The sequence below is a fragment of the Carcharhinus amblyrhynchos genome, chromosome 13 (genome assembly GCF_965287045.1).
Source record: "Carcharhinus amblyrhynchos chromosome 13, sCarAmb.v2.hapA, whole genome shotgun sequence".
NCBI classification, from domain to species: Eukaryota; Metazoa; Chordata; class Chondrichthyes; order Carcharhiniformes; family Carcharhinidae; genus Carcharhinus; species Carcharhinus amblyrhynchos.
The window spans coordinates 62,772,338-62,786,591 of record NC_137336.1 but is presented as its reverse complement, the minus strand read 5'-3'; the positions used below and the strand labels follow the sequence as shown (position 1 = coordinate 62,786,591).

Below are 14,254 nucleotides of genomic sequence, written 5' to 3'. Positions count from 1 at the left end.
CCCCAATTTGACTCTCATGAGGCCCATGTTCAGAGAGAAGACAGTAGGAATAAAGAGATTTTCTTGTTGTTTAAAACCACATAAACATTGTTTATGTATTTTATCTGTGAAATATTTGGTTTTGAAAATTGCTTGGCTCTCATGATGTGGCCAACACTGCCAAGGCAGGGGTTATTGTTTCTGCCCAGTTTTTATGGAAATATTTCTTAGTATATGCCGAGTCAGATCCGGGAAGTGTGGCAGCTATTCCTCCCAAAGGCCACCAGTGGACCAGTTGGCAACTGACAACAATTCAGCAGCTCACTTGGACATTTTTCTGGGGCTGGTCCAAATTAGATTTAGTGAGTTTAGTTTCACAACTTGTATTAAAGTTCATGGAAATGCTTTACATCTACTACATTTGTTTTTATAAAAATAATATCTCCTGCTTCTCTCCCTAGTTATGGACATCACCGACGTTGTAAAGTGCAAGACAGAAAGTGATGAAGAGAAGGAACATTTTATTCCTTTTCACCCGTAAGTCAAACTTTTTATGTAGCAGCTTGCATCGCAAGTGAGGAATCATTGCCTGTTGGTTTGGCTAGGACGAACAAAGCTTCAATAGCTTTTGCTAATTATGGCCCCAGTGAGTAAGAAATCAAGTGTCAAGTTTCCTTTGGTTGATATTTGTTATGGTTATCGTAGCAGATCAGTCAAGATCTCATTGAATGGTGGAACAGACTTAGCGGGCTGAATGGCCTACTCCTGCTCCTACATCTTATGGACACAGCTACAACCTTGTGATCATTCCCTTTGGCCCCTTATTTCTCATGAAACCAGTCAGAATCTTTCCATAATTTCACTTGGGAGTCGCAAGAACAGGAAATCTTCCCACTATGCTGATGACATTATGAACATTTAAAGTGACCATCCAAGCATTAGATGGATTTGAATATGTCCTGAAATTTGTCCACGTCGAGAAATGCAAAACAGCTTTCCGGAAGTGTTTTTGAGTCTCCTTCACATCGACACATTGTTCATTACAGCTAATCATGAAACAGTGAGTTATTCAATTCTAATTAGAAATTATATTGCAGAGTATCCCCAGTCAGCTAAGTAAGGCTCATTGCTGAAATAACTCATTTTTCACTGTTGAAAGAGCAGTCAAGCATCTCTCCACTCGCAATGGGAAATGAAAACAAGAACAAATTAGCATTTATATAACACGTAACATAATCTTCTGTACATTCCAAAGTAGCACACTCAACGGATTACTTTCAAAGTGACTTTGTTATGTAGGTAAATGCAGAATTCAATATGTGTATAGTACCATCCCATGAAAAATAAATGATAGAAAAGGATCTTTTAGTTTTGTGGTGTTGGTTAAGGCATTCAGCTCATATGGAAAACTCCCTAGGGGCAATGCTCCCATCCTGCTGCACTGGTTTTGCTTATCTCCAGCAGCCGGATTTCCAGCACCTTTTAACCCCGCACCAGAAATCAACTTGGAGCTGCATAATTTTAGTTGATGAAGATTTAAATCTGTTTTTAATATGATTAATGGGCCCAGGCTTGAAGTCTCTGGGCCTGCTAGCCTTTCCGCTCAGCCAGGAGTAGTTCACACCAGTAGGATTTTGTATAACTCCCTACTAACAGGGAGCTGGTAGCCAGACCCTGCTGGAGTGAGGTGGGGAAGGGGCGGTCAAGTGCCCGATGGGGATGCCCCCTGGGCGTTGCCATCTTAGTAAAAAGTCTGACAACACCAGGTTTTAGTCCAACCGGTTTATTTGATAATACTCACAAGCTTTTGAGGTTTCCCTCTTCGTCAGGTGAATGGAGAGTTCTGGCCTCAGACAGAGCATATAAAGCACAGACAGTTTACAGATTACTGATTAGAATGCGAATCCTTACACCTAACCTGCTGTTCAAGACCTGAAGTGGCTGACAATGTGAGTGGAAGGAGCACTGATCACAGGTTACAGAGATGTGTATTGTCTCCAGACAGTACAGTAAGTGAGGGAAACCTCGAAAGCTTGTGAGTATTATCAAATAAATCGGTTGGACTAAAACCTGGTGTTGTCAGACTTTTTACTGTGTTTACGCCAGTCCAACGCCGGCATACCCACATCATTGCTATCTTGGCAGTGCTAGCCTGATTCCCCAGCATTGCCCACGGGCCAGGGGGCACCTTGGCAGTGTCCACTGGGCATCGCCAAGGGGTGCGGGGCCTGATGGTCAGGGCTTGTTGTGTGAGGGCGATCGGTGGAAGTGCGGGGTACCGTTGCCACTCTGTACTTTGGGCTGAGTGACAGAGGGAGGGAGGCCAGCAATCGGGTTTGGCCATCGGGTTGAGGTGGGGGGCCTGCTTGGGGAATGTCAGGGCTGCAGGTGTTGGGACTGTAGGGGGTGGGCGATCGGGCAGCCGATGTGGGTGGGGGGGGTGGTGTTTGGAACTGAGGGGGTGACAGACGGGGACCACAACGCATGTGCTGACTTCAGCACTGACAGATCGACGCACGCACAGTGGCCCTCTCAGCGCTACGCTGCTGGCCTCCCCAGCGGGAATAGGCCACACGCACTGATTTTCACCGAGATTCTCGCTCATGCACTCTGCAGTGCACAGAGTGTGGGAGATTCATTTCGAAACTTCTGCTGAAAAAAACAGATTTACCCAAATTCGACACTTAGAATTTTTTTGGGAGAATCGCCCTCCCTGTTCTTTCTGGAATACCATGGGATCCTCTAATCTATTTACACAGGCAGTTAATACCTCCTTAAAGTAGTGCAGGTATAGCATTCCCTCAGCATGGTGGTAAAGTGTCAGCATTAATGAAGTTTCCAACTCCTGGAGTGAACAAGCAGAGTTGGCCATTCTACCAACAGTCAAACTGCCAATGATAAGATTTATTAAAATAATGCTTCTGCAATATTTAAAATTAAACATGTTACTCCTGTGATAACGCATGCAGCAAGTGGATTCAAAATAAGAAAATGCTTAATAAACTCAGCACATCAGGCAGCACTTGTCGAGAAACAGTTAAGTTTTGAATCTGTATGACCCCTCTTCAGAGCTGAGAGGTAGAGATGTATTGTAATGAGCTGCGATGCCAGAGCTGCTGAGTTTATCCAGCATTTTCTGTCTCTACTTCAGATTTCTGGCATCCACAGTATTTTTAATTCAAGATTGTGAGCTGAGGAAAATTCAGGTTTGGCCTGAGTTGATCTCTGCTCAGCCCGAGGGCAGCACGGTGGCACAGTGGTCAGCACTGCTGCCTCACAGTGCTAGGGACCGGGTTCCATTCCCAGCTTGGGTCATTGTGTGGAGCCTGCACCTTCTACCTTTGTCGACGTGAGTTTCCTCCGGGTGCTCCCACACTCCAAAGATGCGCAGGTTGTCTGCATTGGTCATGATAGATTGCCCCTTAGTGTCCCAAGGTGTATAGGTTAGGTGGATTAGCCAAGGTAAATTTGTGGGGTTACAGGGATAGGGGGCAGGGAACAAGACCTGAGTACGATACTCTGTCAGACTCGATGGGCCAAGTGGCCTCTTCTGAACCGTAGGGGTTCTTCTTCTAATAAGTTTAAGTGATACTAACCTGAGACAATTGGAGTTATAGTACTGGAAACAAAAGACATTTATGAGTCACAGAGAACATAGATAAAACAGGATCCAGAGGTAAAGAAGCAGAACAAAATCAATGATACAAACCATCATCCCAGAGTAGTATTTTAATGGCGGTCTCCCAGATTTAACAGGTAACCTCTGATAATCATTAGGACATTTTTTTTTCTCCTGTTTAGCATGGGCAGTGCTATTAGCAAGCAGCAGAATCTTGAGGTTCCTTTAAACTAGTTATAAACAAGTGGTGTATAGAGTCTTTTCAGCTGTGAAGAGGATTGTGGGTATTGTATCGACCATTACTGTGTGTTGACTGCAAGGAATAAACATGGAAGATATGAGAGTGCAAATGGAGATTGGGGCGAGGGGAGGAATCCCTTTCAACTTGATTTGGTGATCCAAATCCCCGCACAAACAATGTGTGACAACCCTGACCCAACACTCTCAGATGCCCTCAGTTATTAACAATTATCATAATTATATTTTGCACTCGCTCTTTGCTTTCTCTTTACCACCATTTACAATTTGTAAAGCGCACTGTTTCCAATTGCTGATAAATGTCACAGTGATGCTCACAGACATCTTCACATCCAATCCTTTGTGCCAACAAATTACTTTGACCGTTGTAAGATGCACTGTTGGCATTTCACTAATTTTAATTATATTATTTGTTGCAGGTTTGTGGCAGAGAATGATTTTCTGCATTCTCTATTGAATAGAGTAATTTCTACCAGAACAGGAGATGAAAAGGGTCAAGGTAATCCTTTTAATCATTCTTACTGGATTTCTCTTCCTCTCTTGCCCATCATATTAAAATTGATTAATGTATTATTAAAATTAGCTATTCATTTTAAAATATTGTATAGTGCTTCATTGTATTTCTCCAGATATGTCAGAGTGTTTGATATGAACACATGTGAAATGTAGAGGCTGTTGACTTGTAGACAATCCTGGCAGAGTTCATAAAGCAGAAGGTCACTGACCAGTTAGTCTGCTTTTGGTCGCATTGGCAGAAGAACTAATATGAGCCAGCATACAGGAGGATTTTCCGCACCGTGGATCATTTAATTTCCATTTGGCAGGCAGGTGAGGCACTGGTTTATTGTCTCAAACAAAGGCTCTTAGTCCCCTAATTAGATGCCAGCCTGAATTTTATGCACACCTCAGAGTGGAAAATGAACAGAGAAGGTTGTGGTGAGCTGCCTTCTTGAACCACTGCATTCCATGAGGCATAGGTACACCCACAGTGCTGCTAGGAGAATTGGATCCCATCCAATCTAGAAACATAGAATGCCTACAGTGCAGAAAGATGCCACTTAGCCTATTGAGTCTGCACCAACAACAATCCCGTGGAGGCCCTATCGTGTAACCCCACATATTTATCCTGCTAATCTCCCTGACATTAAAGGGCAATTGAGCATAGATAATCAACCTAACCTGTACATCTTTGGAGTGTGGAAGAAAACTGGAGCACCTGGAGGAAACCCATGCAGACATGGGGAGAATGTGTAAACTCTACATAGACAGCCAAGGCTGCATTTGAACCCGGATCCCTGGCGCTGTGAGGCAGCAGTGCTAAGCATTGTGCCACCGTGCTGCCGTGACCTACTTCTGACCTTTTTCTCTATCTAGAATTTATCAGTAGCGAAGTCTGATGAAGTGACCATTTTGAACGATACTAAGTCTATTTGGTAGGCTATGTTGAAAATGTTGCATTGGTCTGAATGGGACAGACTGTCACTCTGCACTGAAGCTAGTGATCATGAAACTATCATTGTTGTAAAAACCCAGCTGGTTCATTAATTTCCTTTAGGGAAGGAAATCTGCCATCCTTTCCCAGTCTGGCTTACATGTCACTCCAGGTGCACAGCAATGTGTTGACTTTTAAATGGCTTAGCCAGTCACTCTGTTTAAGGGAAATTAGGAATAAGCAAGAATTGCTGGTCTTTCATCTTGTGAAAGAGTAAATTAAGCCCATGAACAATTTCAATGTTTGCAACAGAATCTTTGGAATTTCTTCAACAAATCATGCTCATTAAACACTTGTCTTTGGCCCCAAGGTGTTCCAAGACTCTAGTTCTATCAAACCCCACGGCCACTGTCTGAGCTTGAACCAGACTGCTCAGCATTCTGTAGAAGGATCATTTTGATCTGATGCTGCCTGACCTGTTGTGTATCCAGCATTCCGTCCTGTAATAACTTGAGTCCACAATAAAGATAGTCAAATGCATTGTTTCAAAGAAAGGTCTTCTTCATATAAAAACAAAGCTTAACAATAACAGGAATAACTGAAAATAAGAGCATGAATAAAATAGTAAAACACAATCTTGCAGACTAAAAAGCCCCCCAAAGCCTGATGTGCTCAAAACCCTGAACAGATGTAAGTAAAATAAGCACATAGGCGGAAAGACTTACAAGAACACTCTACTCAAAATGACCTTATGTAACATGTTCTTATTTTGCTCAGCATTCTATTGGATTTTGAGCTCTCTGCTTCCATCCCTACTTCCACTTGTGCAATATTGCTGTCTTTGTCAATGTGTTGAAGTTCATTTATTAGAGTCACAAGTAGGGCTTACATTAACACTGCAATGAAGTTACTGTGAAAATCCCCTAGCTTTTGTTACCTCCAGATTCCACCACTGATGGAAAGTGGAACGGGGAGAGGAGAAGGACATGAAATAGAATGGACAAGGTAGAGGGCCCTGTGATGGAGAAATTTTGAGAATGGAACAGAGTCATTGAAGAAAATGGGGTGGGAAGAAGTGGAGTCAGGGGAGCATTGGGAGTCAAAAACAAAATGCTGGAAAAACTCAACAGGTCTGACAGCATGATGAAGGGTCTATTCTCTCTCCACAGATACTGTCAGACCTGCTGGGTTTTTCCAGCATTTTCTGCTCTTGTTTCCAATTCCAGCATCTGCAGTATTTTGTCTTTATCTGAGCTGTGGGAGTCTATAGGCTTGTATTAGATAAAAGTTGATAGCCAAACCAGGAATGGAGATGGAACATTTGAGGGGCTGGGGTAAGAAAGAATTAGATATGGGTGACATGTAGGAGTGGGAATGGTGCAAATTAGGAGTAAATCTGATGAAATTTTCTAGCCCGGGGCAAGAGCAGAAATTAATACTGACGGAGCCATTGAACTGGAGAAAGATGTGAGGGAGATGAGCTGAGTAGAACTAGAACAATGAATGATCTACACATCCCATGTGAAGGCAGATTTTAATGAAGGCAGGATGATACTATGTGCAACAAACCCTGTCCCAGGAAGTTGATCACTCATCTAACTAGCTTAGTGAGGCTGCATACTTCAGATTTTTGTAATTCCCCTATTTCCCCACCATCTGATGCTTTGTTGATTTGTTCCATAACCCACAAAATCCACCATCCCCAACCCGTCCTCATGTTCTTCCTGGACCCCGTATCATCTGCTTCCCTCATTCCTCAATCATTTTGGCTGCCTCCATGATGTTTTTCTTTTCTCCCCATGTCTCCTCAACACAGATTGCACTTCATTCCATCAACATCTCCCTCCCCCTCCACACCCATTGCCCCCTTGCCAATTCCTCGATTTCTCCAGCTTCCTGATCGATGTCACGCTCATCCCCGGATCTCTTGTTCGCTCCGTCCCTCCCTCTTCAGTTTCTGGCCATGACCTGATATCGAAGGCAGACAGCCATTCTGACAGCCAGCCACTCCATCTGATGGACTGCAGCCACGCAACAACTTCCAACAATGGTAATCAGTCCCTGATAACTTTAGTGGCAGGTCCTGAGGGAAAGCCACTTCGCTGGGTTTTATGAATGCAGCTTTGCTTCCCACACCCTTACCCCTTCCTCCCCTGCATCCCTTTTAATATTGAGACCTTTGTACCATCTATACTTGTGTAAAAGTTAAATTCTTAAGACACTTTTTCTAGGCCAAAGCTTATGGAGTTGACTTTTACCTGGGTAATTTTTACACTGATGATGTTTTTGAGAGGTTGACATATATGGCTCCTTGAAAGTGGAGTCACAGGTGGACAGAGTGGTGAAGGCGGCATTTGGCATGCTTGGTTTCATCAGTCAGAACATTGATTACAGGAGTTGGAATGTCTTGATGAAGTTGTACGAGACATTGGTAAGGTTACACTTGGAATACTGTGTGCAATTCTGGTCATCCTAATATAGAAAGGATATTATTATACTAGAAAGAGTGCAGAAAAGATTTACTAGGATGCTAGTAAATTGGATTGAGCTGTAAGTAGAGGTTGGATAGACTGGGACTTTTTTCTCTGGAGTGTAGGAGGCTGAGGGGTGGTCTTATAGAAGTCTATAAAATAATGAGGGGCACAGATCAGCTAGAGAGTCAATATCTTTTCCCAAAGGTAGGGGAAGGCACAAGTTTAAGGTGAGAGGGGAGAGATACAATAAAGTGTCCAGAGGGGCAATTTTTTTCACAGAGGGTGGTGAGTGTCTGGAACAAGCTGCCAGAGGTAGTAGTAGAGACGGGTACAATTTTGTCTTTTAAAAAGCATTTCGATAGTTACATGGGTACGATCGGTATGGGAGGGATATGGGCCAAATGCGGGCAATTGAGATGAGCTTAGGGGTTTTAAAGAAAAGGGTGGCATGGACAAGTTGGAGCGAAAGGACTGTTTCCACGCTGTAAACCTCTATGACTCTATGTGCTTGAATTGGGACCACATGAAATCCAAAAAAAGAACCTTGCAATGGAATAAAGTAAAAACCAACACGAAGGAATTCATATGAAGCCATCTAACATTTTATTACAAATTCTATATATTTACAATGGAATCAAATCATTAAGATTTCCAGGATTGTACTTTGATTCTGAAATTTTTGGGCTTTGATTCTTGAAAGACTGGAGTTAACATTTACAAGTGGTGTATGAAAAATTAGGTCAAAATTCATGGGGTCAGCTTCTAAATGAGATCCCCTTTTACATAAGTATATATGGTAAATGCACATGATTGTTGTTGAACTTGCTGCATTCAGTCTCGGACTTAATTTGCCAATTAAAGTGTTGCTCATTCTACCACAGAGGCGCAATGATAAATCTCTTTGCAATTTTTGGTTTTTTATTCGTGGACTCCACTGCTCTCGTAATGAGAAATTATCAAGCTCACTCTGTAATTAAAATAAATAAGGTGTTCTCCAGCTTAAGTTTGTTTATTGCTTCATCTTTCATTCTTTTAATATTTCAACTGACTCAGTCCTTTGTCTCACAGTTGTAGCTGCAGTTTCTCAAATCCTTCCTTCTACTTCATCTTTAAGTCTCAGAATTAATCACAGAGTTGTTCTGGTGCAGAAGGAGGCCATTTGGCCCATCATGTCTGGACCTGCTCTCCAAATGTGCGTCGTATCTTAGTGCCATTTCCCTGTTTTCTCTCCATATCCCTACACGTTGTTTCTGTTCATCTAATGCCCTCTTGAATGCCTAGATTGAAACTGTCTCCATCACACTTCCAGGCAGTGCATTCCAGATCCATTGTGTGAAAAGCTTTTTCTCACATCACATTTGCTTCATTTGCGAAACAGTGTAAATCTGTGCCCTCCTGTCCTTGTTTCTCCTGATCCGTTCTGTCCATTCCTTCATGATTTTGAACATCTCTATCAAATCTCCTCTTAATCTTCTTCTCTTCAAGAGGAAGAGTCCCAACCCCTCCACTCTAAGTCAGCAATTGATGCTCTAATCCATAGATGATATTTTGAATGATTTACCCACTGAGCTCTGTCCAGCTCCTAGATCTGTGCATGACCAACCTGCTCTATTGCTTATTAATTCCTCATCTAAAATAGCCCACAATTCCACCGTGATGTAATTTTATCTAACATCCATGTCCTGTGGCAGAGTACTCTGAATGATGGAGCAAATAACAGTTACCTTCACTTTAGGCCAGCATTTAAACACTGATTATAAATTTAATTTTCTATTTTGTTATTACTTATTCAGAGACAAGCTTCCCAGTCCATTCTTTAATCAGTGTATTAATTGTTATCTGAAATAGATGCACTGATGCCTTGACACTATCCTTCGTGAATTATGTGATCCACAGAATTGTTGCAGTGCAGAGGGAGGCCATTTGGCCCATCATATCTCTCCGAATGAGCAGTTCAGCTGGTACCATTCTTTTGTCTTCTCCCTGTGATAGTCCCTGCATATTCTTCCTTTTCAGATAACAATTTAATTTTCTAATGAGCCTGCCTCTTTAAACACTCTCGGGCAGTGCGTTCCAAACCATAACCACTTGCTGCATAAATACCTTTCTCCACGTTATCACTTTGTGCTTCTTTTACTGATTTACTTTAAATCAGTATCCTTTGGTTCTCAATCTTTTCACCAATGGGAACTATTTCTCCTGATCTACTTTGTCCAGACCCCTCATGATTTTAAATTCCCCATCAAATCTCCTCTCAATCTTCTTTGTTCTAAGGAGAACAGTCCTAACTTCTCCAATCTGTCTTCATAACTGAAGTTTGTCATCCATGAATTCATTCTCATGAATTTTTTTCTGCAACCTCTCAAATGCCTTCACACCCTTCCCAAAGTGCGGTGCCATAACTGGACTCAATACTCTAGCTGAGGCTGATCTAGTGACTTATACAAATTCAACATAACCTCATTCCTCTTGTACCCTATGCCCCTATTTATAATGCCCAGGATACTATGTGCTTTATTAACTGTTCTCTCAACCTGTTCCACCACCTTCTAAGATTTATGCACATATACACCCAGGTCCCTCTGTTCCTCCATCCCCTTTATTTTATATTGTCTCCTCACATTCTTCCTGCCAAAATGAATCAGCTCATATTTCTCTGCATTGAACTTCACCCGCCATCAGTCTGCCCATTCCACCAAATGTCTGTCTGTTTGAAGTTCCATACTACTCAATTCATGGTGCAAAGTTTCATTTCATCTACAAATTTTATAATTGTCCTTTGTACACCAAGGCCTCGGTTATTAATATATATCAGGATAAGCATGGGACCCAACACTGATCCTTCTCTTTGAAATGAAGCTTGAAACATCATTTTCACAGAACTATTCTTATTTGGAGCGAGTTGGTTCATGGGATGGAAGAAAATATCAGCATTGGCTCAGTAGCTCCCCCTCTCTGTCTCTGAGTCACAGCAGCTGGGTCCAAATCTCCCTCCAAAACCTGAACACTGAAATCAAGGCTGACTTTCCAGGGCAGTATTGCTGGAATCTCGGTACTTTTAAAAAAGAGTTTAGGGTCTCTCCCTCCTCCACCAACTCAGGCAGCAAATTCCACACATCCACCACCCTCTGCATAAGAAAGGTTTTCCTCATGTCACCTCTAATCTTCTGCCACTTAGCTTGAGTCTATGACTCCTGGTTTTTGAACACTCTGCCCTGTCTGTTCTACCTCCACCCTTCACAATTTTGTATACCTCAATCCTGTCACCCCTCAGCCTTCTCTGTTTCAAGGCAAACAACTCCAACCTCTCTAATCTTTCCTTGTAGCTACAATTCTCCAGCCCTGGCAACATTCTAGTAAATCTTCTCCAGAGCAATTATGTCCTTTCTGTAATGTGGTGACCAGAGCTGCATACAATGCTCCAGTTGTAGCCTCACCAGTGTCTTATAAATTCCATCATTATGTTCTATACATCTGCCAGTGAAGGAGAGCATTTCATATGCCTTCTTTAGAACATTATCTATCTGTACTGCTACCTTCAGGACCTGCGCATTTGCACACCAAGATTTCTCACTTCATCTACCCCTCTCAGTATATTCCCATTTATTATGCGTTTTCTTTTGCTGTTTGACTTCCTGAAATGCGTTACTCACACACATCAGAGTTGAACTCCACTTCCCACCACTTTCTGCCCACTCCACCAACCCATCTATGTCATTTTGGAGCTTACTTCTATGTTATCCACTACGTGGTCAATTTTTGTGTTGTCTGCAAAACTCAAGACTTTGCCCAAAACAACTGCATTTTATTATTTGCTTTCTGTTACAGACAATTCAATAATACTTACACCCTGAGGAACAGACAGGATTGGGTGATCGATCCATCATTGTCCATTTCTCTGTTCGGATATCGGATTAGGCTATCCCCATTCTTTGTCCAACTGCAGCAATGGCCTCAAGCTTAAGCAGGTCTCTGCTTCTCACCCTGCCATGAAATACTTTATGAATGGCTCCTTTCACTGACAGCCAGAATCCATGATTGGTTTCTTTCTCTGACAGTGTCAGTCCTATTGAATTTCATTTTCATTTTCACCTCTGACCATCATCCCTAGAGCAGGAAGGTCCTGACAGCAGGTTTAGCCATTTTGCTCGCAGACATGCTTGCTTCAACTTGTTCCCCTCCTCCTCCTGTTCCACCAAGCAATCGTTATGTAAGAGAGTCTATAAATTGCCAAATTTTTACCTATTCAATGATATTCTACCTATGATATTTTACCTATTCAATGATAGCAATCATCAGCTGCTTGCAATACACTAAACCATGACCTTTTGACCTTTGAGCTCTCAGCAAACAATTTTACATGATTTTTGTCGTCAAAAAGGTCACAAACCGGGGGAAAAAAGAACAATTGCTGCCTGGCCTTTAACTAGTCATCTATTAGATGAGAAATCTTGTGTCAATTCATTTGCAGAAGTTAGCCTTATGAATAATGTTAAATAGTAATTGCAATCTTAGCTTTCCCCCATCTCCAGGGTGAAATGGTGGTTAGCACTGCTGCCTCACAGTGCCAGGGACCTGGGTTCAATTCCGGCCTCGAGTGATTCTCTGTGCATAGTCTGCATGTTCTCCCTGTGTCTGTGTGGGTTTCTTCCGGGTACCTCAGGTTTCCTTCCACAAGCCAAAGATGTGTGGGTTAAGTTGATATGGCTATGATAAATTGCCCCTTAGTGATGGGGGATTAGCAGGGTAAATACAATGGGGGTCATGGGGATAGGGCCTGACTGGGTTTGTTGTTGGTGCAGGATTAATGGGCCAAATAGCCTCCTCCTGCACTGTAGGGATTCTATGGATGGATAAAGCTTCCACAATGTAAGGAGCCTTTATTATAATTGAGGTAGATCAGCCCACCAGGCCAATATTTATCCTTCAATCAATGTCATAAAAATATTATCTGACCATTATCATATTGCTATTTTTAGGAGATTGCAATGTGTGAATTGGTTCACACGTTACAACAGCGACTATCGTTTAAAAGTACACCATTTACTCAAAAATGTTTTGAGATGTCTGATGGTCATGAAAAGTGTTAAATAAATGCATGTCTTATTAAAAAAAAGCAACAGCCTGTGGAAAAAGACAGAGGAATGAGAGGGGGGAAATATTGATCCATCAGCTGGGTTAGAAAAACACAGACGCACAATGGACAACTTTCTAATTTTCCTGAGATTGCTTTGCTGAAACAATAAAACACAACTGCATGCATCAGTATAGTAGCTGAACTGACAAAACAATTGTCTGGACCTTCTGGTGTGAACTGACATTATGAATCTGTCTGTTTCACATCCCATTGAAAATGATCTGTCATTTAAATGAACACTCTTCCCAGAGCATTCCTGTCTCGTGCCTTGTCCACTTTTGCAGACGTTCAAGGTGAATGCACATTCTTTCTGGTGTGCTTTCCATGATCTATGAAATCAATTTGTTCTTGCTGTGACAATGCTTTGTTCATGGCTGGCTCCTGCTCTTTCCACACTTCCCCTGGCAGGCTCAGGGAACAAGGGCACCAGTCAGACAGTTCCCTGACCAAACTCCAGTGAGAAAGAAACCATCTCTACTCTATCCCTCCCACAAAGGTAACAAAGCAGTTGGCCACACCTGCCCCTTGCTAGGGGAAGACAACGGGGAAAATCTAGAAAATCCACCGCTTTTTTAGTTTTCCTTGAGGACACTGGATCAGTTTAATCCTGTTGACAATGACAACTTGCATCTATGTAGCGCCTTTAGTGCAGTAAATCAGCTCAAGGGGAGTGTAACGCGACGTGAGGTGGAATTTTCTGGTCATGCTCACCCCCAAGGTCAGAAAATCCCACCCAAACTCAGCGGAATTTTGCATAGTATGTGTCCCACTCACTACAATTCAGGACAGTAAAATTCCATCCATAGATTTATAGTGAACCAAAGAGGGAAATGTCAAATCAAGTGACCAGAAACTTGGTCAAAGAGAAAATGTATGAAGCAGCCTCTTAAAAGGAGATGGAGGCAAAGACATTTGATGAGGAGATTCTGGAGTTTAGGATCTAGGCAATTGAATCCTCTGCCACCAATAGTGGGGTAAAAGAATTGTGGGAAGATTGGATAACTTGTCAAAAATTCTAAGATCAGACATTAGACCTGGATCTTCACTGAGGCTGGAGATGATTGCACTGGAGAGGGTGCAGATGAGATTCAGCAGGATGTTACCTGGGATGGAGATTTGAGCTAAGCAGAGAGGCTGGATAGGTTCAGAACAGAAGGCTGAAGGGAGGTTCTGATTGAGGTGTATAAGATTATGAGAGGTATGGACAGAATGGATAGAAAGTAGCGGGGGAAGGGATGGCCTAATGGTATGATCGCTAGACTATTAATCCAGAAACTTAGCTAATGTTCTGGGGCCTGGGTTCAAATCCCACCGTGGCAGATGGTAAAATTTGAATTCAATTTTAAAAATCTGGA

The 14,254-nt window shown here is 42.4% G+C and overlaps 1 protein-coding gene across 2 annotated transcripts in view; it reads left to right on the top strand.

Moving 5' to 3' along the window:
• Positions 1 to 14,254, top strand: part of LOC145351949 (dedicator of cytokinesis protein 2-like) — a 595,946-nt gene that overhangs the window by 116,925 nt on the left and 464,767 nt on the right. For both annotated transcript variants that reach the window (XM_080201765.1, XM_080201764.1), the window contains 2 exons: positions 441 to 516; positions 4,276 to 4,355. In XM_080201765.1, coding sequence (XP_080057891.1) covers positions 441 to 516; positions 4,276 to 4,355 — 156 coding nt within the window. The remainder of the gene's footprint in view (positions 1 to 440; positions 517 to 4,275; positions 4,356 to 14,254) is intronic.